General features: G+C 39.1%; 1 protein-coding gene across 3 annotated transcripts in view; it reads right to left on the reverse strand.

Annotated features, from left to right (window-relative positions):
- LOC125036581 (villin-1-like) overlaps positions 1 to 7,500 on the reverse strand; it is a 71,785-nt gene that overhangs the window by 13,634 nt on the left and 50,651 nt on the right. For all 3 annotated transcript variants that reach the window (XM_047629297.1, XM_047629299.1, XM_047629298.1), the window contains exons 14-17: positions 6,303 to 6,388; positions 4,540 to 4,699; positions 3,282 to 3,416; positions 1,522 to 1,628 (exon numbers count right to left, since the gene is read on the reverse strand). In XM_047629297.1, the coding sequence (XP_047485253.1) occupies positions 1,522 to 1,628; positions 3,282 to 3,416; positions 4,540 to 4,699; positions 6,303 to 6,388 (488 nt within the window). The remainder of the gene's footprint in view (positions 1 to 1,521; positions 1,629 to 3,281; positions 3,417 to 4,539; positions 4,700 to 6,302; positions 6,389 to 7,500) is intronic.

Here is a 7,500-nt window from a genome sequence, read left to right on the forward strand (position 1 = left end):
TCTGTCTGATGATGCCTGCATTAGCTTTCGTTTAAAGATTTTTGTTCGAATAAGATCAAAGTTATTTTTTTTAAGGAAATAAACAAAATAAAGGTGGGGGTGTGTACAGAGTATATGGCGTCTTTTATTGCCATCCAGCTGGTTCTTCTTAACGCCTCGGGTCCGTATATACAAAGTAACAGCTATTCGTGTAGTGAGAACATGCAATGTCATAGCAATTATTTAAGTGCAAAACAATGGCAATTAATTCAGTACATAACAATAGCAATTAATCTATCAAATTTTGTCCCATATCCTGTTTGGCGATTTGTTTCACCTCTTCATCCCTTCCTCTCTATTCTTCGTTCTCTCTTTCCTCACGTCTCTTTCTTTCTCCCTCCCTCCCCCCATCTCTCTCTCTCTCTCTCTCTCTCTCTCTCTCTCTCTCTCTCTCTCTCTCTCTCTCTCTCTCTCTCTCTCTCTCTCTCTCTCTCTCTCTCTCTCTCTCTCTCCCTCCCTCCCTCCCTCACTCTCTATTTTTCTCCTCTCTCTTCCCGTTTATAAAGCCTTTGATTAACAATGTACACATATCCGTAAACATTAATATTTCCACTAAAGATTTTCCAAACCAAATCATTAATGGTATAATTCTTGAGCTGTTTCATTATGACCTCTTCGAAAATATTCAGATTTAAGACAAAATGGCCTCTCATGTTTGATTTCATGTTGATAAAGTGAAATGACTCCTGAAGCTGAAATTGAAACGTCGGGATGTTGTGTCTGCCACTTCATTATACTCGCATTGCTTTTCAAAATAGCTTTCAAAGCACTTTGTCAGGTGTTGTTTGTATCACCTGAAGACGTTACCGAGGTAAAACATATCATCTGTGATCGCTCTGAGTGTTAAGATGGAAGCGAGAGAGGGAAATGCTTTTAATGCGAAGTGGTAGTATTGGTGATCTGGAGTATTGGTGATAATGGCGATTGGTATAGTGTGATTACCGCGGCGGTAATGATGGTAACTCTCAGGGGTGATGGTGTGGTGATTATCAGAAGCCGTGATGTTGAGGCACGAGCAAAATATATTTGCTGAAGAAGACGCGTGACGTGAGGAACGTCTTGCGGCTGAACATGATTTTTTTTTTTTTTTTTTTTTTTTTTTTTACATTAAGATGAAGCTACACAAATGAATAGAGATCACCCACACACGCGAAAATAGATGGATATATAATATGTAGTTAGGATTTTAGATATGATTTTGCATACGTATTTCGCCATAAATAAATATGATTTTGCCATAAATCTTTATTTATGAAAGAATCACGGAGATCTTTCGGAAGGAAGAAAAATAGGAAAAAAATAGAGAATTCCATATCTTCGCCAAAAAATAAATTCACTTTCTAATCTTGAGAAGGCCGTCGACTATGACTATCTTCTGCGATTCACGGAAATTACATAACATATACCTGTTATAAAACAAGATCCATATATTCCCAGTTAAAAATAATGAAACAGCCTCTATAACAATTATTCTCCGCTGACCTTGTTTGAGTTGTGACCAATCCAGAGGAAGAGGGTGTCCCAAGCGTCCAGCAGCATGACGTCATCGTCCACGAGGTCCACCTGGGAGAAGTTGATCACCTCTTCGGCTGAAAAGAAAATGGATTTCATTAAATTACGGGGCATAGAAAACGGACTTCTCTTCGATAGGGGATAAAGAAAACGGATTTCTCTTCGAAATGGGATAAAGAAAACGGATTTCTCTTCGATAGGGGATAAAGAAAACGGATTTCTCTTCGAAAAGGGACAAAGAAAACGGATTTCTCTTCGAAAAGGGACAAAGAAAACGGATTTCTCTTCGATAGGGGATAAAGAAAACGGATTTCTCTTCGATAGGGGATAAAGAAAACGGATTTCTCTTCGATAGGGGATAAAGAAAACGGATTTCTCTTCGAAAAGGGACAAAGAAAACGGATTTTTCTTCGAAAAGGGACAAAGAAAACGGATTTCTCTTCGAAAAGGGTCAAAGAAAATGGACTTCTCTTCGATAGGGGATAAAGAAAACGTATTTCTCTTCGAAAAGGGACAAAGAAAACGGATTTCTCTTCGAAAAGGGACAAAGAAAACGGATTTCTCTTCGAAAAGGGGTAAAGAAAACGGATTTCTCTTATAAGGACAAATAAAACAGATTTATCTTCGAAAAGGGACAAAGAAAACGGATTTCTCTTAAAAAGGACAACTAAAACGAATTTCTCTTAAAAAAGGGACAAAGAAAACGGATTTCTCTTAAAAAATAGAACAAAGAAAACATATTTCTCCTAAAAAAAGGGACAAAGACAACGGAATTCTCATAATAAGAAGAAACAGAAGACGGATTACTCCCTAAAGAGGGGCAAAGAAAACGAATTTCTCTTTAAAAAGGACAAAGAAAACGGATTTCTCTTAAAAAAGGGACAATGAAAATGGATTTCTCTTAAAAAATGAAAAAAAAAACGGATTTTTCTTATAAAAGATACAAAGAAAACGGATTTCTCTTAAAAAGGGCAACTAAAACGGTTTCCCTTGAAAAAGGGACAAAGAAAACGGATTTCTCTTAGAAAAAAAAAAACGATTTCTCTTCAGGAAGTACAAATAAAACGGGTTCTCTTAAAAAAGGGACATAGAAAACGGATTTCTTTTTGCACAAGGACAAAGAAAACGGTTTCTCTTAAAAAGGAAAAAGTAAACGGATTTCTCTTAAAAAAGAGACAAAGAAAACGGATTTCTCTTAACAAACGGACAAAGAAAACGGATTTCTCGCTAAAAAGCGGTCATAGAAATCTTATTTATCTGACAATCGGGGATAGCTAACGGAGTTCTGCTTAATCTTGAGTCATAAATTGTCGGTAATTATACGGTGTATTTTTGAATGGCATTGGAAGTATTAAGTAGCACGGGGGGCATACTATATTAACACACGAAAGAACACATGTGCGTTAATCTATTGCTTTAAGAGGCAGACTTACAAATCCATGTTCGCTCAAACATCCACACACACGCGCGCGCGCGTGCGCAAATATGTACAGATACACAATCAAACACACAAGCACGTAAACAAACAAACAAACAAACATATACACAGATACATAAATAAACATAAACACGTAACCCCCCCCCCCCACACACACACACGAACACATAAACAAATACACAAACAAATACGTAAACAAACAAACACACACACATACACACGCACACATACACAAATACACAAAACAAGCACACGCAGCCACGTAACCAAACGCACACAGGGAGAGACCCACCCTTGAAGACTCCCGAGGCGTTGCTGCACTGGAAGAGGCGCGGCGGGTGAGACGGGTGTTCCTCCTTCAGCTTCGGGGTCGTGGCGTAGGGCTCCTTCCCTCCAAGGGCGCGCCAGAACTCCTCCTTCTCGTATCCTTAGAAGGAAGAAAGTTTATTATTATTATTATTATTATTATTTTTTTTTTTTTGGTAAAGGATTATCTGGTGTTTATATACTTGTTTGTTTTGTTTGTTTGTTTTGGTTGGCCGTTTGTTTATTCATTTATTCGTTTATATGAGTATTCAATACTGTATTTATTCATCTATGTATCTATTCCTGTTATTTCTGTTCTTCGTTCACTTATGTATTCATTATTCTGCGTATCTCGTTCCTTGACGTCAATCGACTTATTTTTTAGGTCATCTTCCTTCCCCTGATTTATCTTCGCCTATCTCTTCTCCCATTTTACTTCATTCCCCATTTCCCTTTTTGGATTCCTGCTCTCCTCCGATTATTCTCTTCTCCCTTTTTACTCTATTCCCCCTTTTCCTTTTCTGGATTCCTTCTTTCTTTCGCTTCTTCTCTTGTTCCTTTTTATTGCATTCCCCTTTTCCCTCTCTGGATTCCTTCTCTTTTAGTTCCTCCATTCTTTTCCCCTCAGAGCCTCTTCGCCTTGCACTCTACGGCCCTCTCACACTTTCCCTATCGATTTAGACTCGTCCCCTCTCTCTTCTTCTCCTTCCCCTTATCTCCACTTACCCTCTCAAAGTTTCCCCCTCGAACCCTTCTTATAGTCTATGGGCTCTCTCTCTCTTTTTCTCTCTCTCTCACTCTCTGTCTGTCTGTCTGTCTCTGTCTGCCTCTCTCTCTCTCTCTCTTTCTTTCTTACTTTCTCTCTCTCTCTCTTTCTCTCTCTCTCTCTCTTTCTACCCCCCCCCCCCCATCTCTTCATCTTGTCTCCTCCCAAATGATTCCCCTCATACAAACGAGAAATCAAATATGAGGCTCACCTCATACCCTGACCTTACATACCCTAAACTATCTCTTCCCACAAGAGTGAAAAAAAAGGTATGAGGTATCCCCTTATTCCCCACTTTCTATCTACCAAAGTACCTCCCTCATATAACCTAGAATAAAAACAAGACTTCCCCTCTACCCCTTGTAAACTACTCCCCATCAACATACAAAAGCGAAAACACAATGCGAGGCTCCCCTTATCCCTCCGTGATTATCCCCTCACGCAACAGATCAGAATCCGAGGTTTCCCTTCTCCTCACCTTCAGACACAATCAAGGTGTCTCCCCTGCTGGAGGCGAACGTCTTGGCCATCTCCCTCTCGTCGCCCGTGGAGCCCTTGCCGCACCACACGTACGTGGTCTGGGGGGTCGCCACCACGAAGCAGTCGTTGGAGTTCAGGCAGCCCGCGCGGAGGTCGACCTGGAGGGAGGAGGAGGAGGGAGAAGTGAGAACGAGGGAGGGTAGAGTGAGGGAGAAGGGGTAGGGAGGAAGAGGGGGGGGGAGGAAAAGGGGAGGAGAAGTGAGGAAGAGGGAGGGAGAAATGGAGAAGAGAGAGAGAGAAATGGAGAAGGGGGAGAGATAAATGAGGAAGAGGGAGGGAGCTTTTGATCTTTCTCTGTTGTTTTATTGTCTGTTTTTTTCTCTTCTAGTTCCTTTTTGCTTGTTTTGCTTACTGTTTCTTTCTTTTCGTCCTTGCGTTATAATGGTATGCATTGTTTGACCTGATTAGAATTGATTAATGAGGTGATTATTCTCTAAATGACACCGTAATAAACTAATTAAGAATCTGAATGTGATAAGAATCTTCACAATGAGAGAATAAAAAATATATGATTCATATTATAGTTGTCAAGCTGTCAGATGGAGATGCTAAAGATGAATCAATCATCTTAATTGCCTGACATGCATCTTTTTTTTTATCTAGTGTTTCGCTATCCCAAACTGCAATATAATTTCTACATATCCATTTTTTTTGCATAAATTATGCAATGTTTCTTCCACAAAAATTGTTACTGGTTCACTCTTTTTTTGCATTTTTTATGGAAATTTTCATGAATGGGAAAAAATAATGTCTTTGTTGCAAAAAATAAGCCTTTAAACTGATTAAGATAATCCTCTTACGTATCACGTACTGATATCCAAAGACTAATATTCCATAATCTTATTAATTCAAAGCCTATTTGTTGAATGATGACTGGGATTACGTGGAATTAAATATTTTTGTTATCTGTTTCAAAGATTTTAGTATTTAACATTGAGATTAGATCCGTTCTCTCTCTCTCTCTATCTCTCTCTCTCTTTCTCTCTCTCTCTCTCTCTCTCTCTCTCTCTCTCTCTCTCGCTCTCTCTCTCTCTCTCTCGCTCTCTCTCTCTCTCTCTCTCTCTCTCTCTCTCTCTTTGTTCTGACCCACCCTTCTTCCCTGTCTATCACTCTGTCTTTCTGTCGATCTGCGTGTCTATTAATTTTTCAGATACATTCTTCCTGGATCCTTCGTTTTCTCTCTCTCTCTCTCTCTCTCTCTCTCTCTCTCTCTCTCTCTCTCTCTCTCTCTCTCTCTCTCTCTCTCTCTCTTTCTCTCTTTCCCCTCTCTCTTTTTCTCCTCTTTCTCTCTCTGTCGCTCCCCTCCCCCTTCTCTCCCCTTTCTCTCTATCTCTCCTCTCCACTCTCTCTCCCCTTTCTTTCTCTGTTTTTTCCACCCCCCCCTCTCTCCCCTTTCTCTCTGTCTCGCCTCTCCCCCTCTCTCCCTTTCTCTCTCTGTCTCTCCATTCCACTCTCTCTCCCCTTTCTCTCTCTGTCTCTCCACTTTTCCCCCTTTCTCCCTTTCTCTCTCTGTCACCCCTTTCTCCCTTTCTCTCTCTGTCCCCCCTCTCCTCTCTTTCTCTCTCTGTCTCTCCCTCCTTTCTCTCTCTATCTCTCCTATTCCCTCTTTCTCTCTCTGTCTCTCCTCTCCTCCCTTTCTCTCTTTGTCTCTCCTCTCTCTCCTCTCCCTCCTTTCTCTCTCTGTCTCTCTTTAAGACGTACCTCAATGGCCTTGGTGTTATGGCTGGTGGTGCCTCGGATCTGCAGCATGTAGGACGACTTGCGACCCTCGTCTCTCGCACCCGAACCTGAGAAAAAAGGAGAAAAAAGGTGAAAAAAGGAGAAAAAAAAAAAGAGTTTTATTTGGGGGACGTGGATAAATGCGTTTGTGACAGTCTTGTTTGGCTAAATGACAGTTTTATTTGCGTTTATTTGCTCTCCTTCTGTTCCTGTCATGTTTTCTTTTTTCTCTTTCTCTTTTCTTGCTTTACGGGAGATTCCTTTACTCAGTTAGTATATATATATATATATATATATATATATATATATATATATATATATATATATATATATATCTTTTATTTGGATTGCGTTGGAAGGTGTTGCATTGCAGATGATTTTTGAATAATTGAAGTGGTCACTGAGAGAATACTCAATACCTGTCTTCACTTATTGCAGACGTCATTAGCCTCTGTGTCATATTTATTTTAGAAAAATAAAAATAAAAATAAAAATAATGTGATGCCTCTCTTAAACGGAAGTGCAGGTTCATGTCCCTTTAAAAATGGAGGCATGAAGCCGTGTGTATTTTTCATACATATATATTTCCAAGCTTGTTTGTATGCAGAGAAGAAAGGGAAGGAGAGAGGAAAAGGGAAATGGTGAAGAGGACGATGAGGAAAAGTGAGGGCGGAGTGGCAGGGGGATTTCAGATATAAGGAGAAAAACATGTTGAAAAAAAAGAAGCGTAGAGAGAGGAAAGAGAAGAAAGAAAACGAAGGAGATGATATAACGACAACCAAGAAGACGAAGAAGAAGAAGAAGAAGAAGAAGAAAGATAATAATAATAATAATAATAATAATAATAAGAAAGAGAATAAGATTAAGAATAATAATAATAAGAATAAGAAAGAAGAGAAGAAAGAGAAGAAGAAAAAGAAGAAGAAGAAGAAGAAGAAAGATAAGAAGAAGAAGAAAGAAAATAATAATAAGAATAAGAAGAAAGATAATAAGAATAAGAATAAGAATAAGAATAAGAATAAGAATAAGAAGAAAGAAGAGAAGAAGAAAGAGAAGAAGAAGAAGAAGAAAAAAAGAAAGAGAAGAAGAAGAAGAAAGAAGAAGAAGAAGAAGAAGAAGAAAAAGAAGAAAAAGAAGAAGAAACAGAAAAAAAGCAGAAGAAGAGAAGAAAGAGAAGAAG

This window comes from Penaeus chinensis, chromosome 21 (genome assembly GCF_019202785.1).
Source record: "Penaeus chinensis breed Huanghai No. 1 chromosome 21, ASM1920278v2, whole genome shotgun sequence".
Taxonomy (NCBI): Eukaryota; Metazoa; Arthropoda; class Malacostraca; order Decapoda; family Penaeidae; genus Penaeus; species Penaeus chinensis.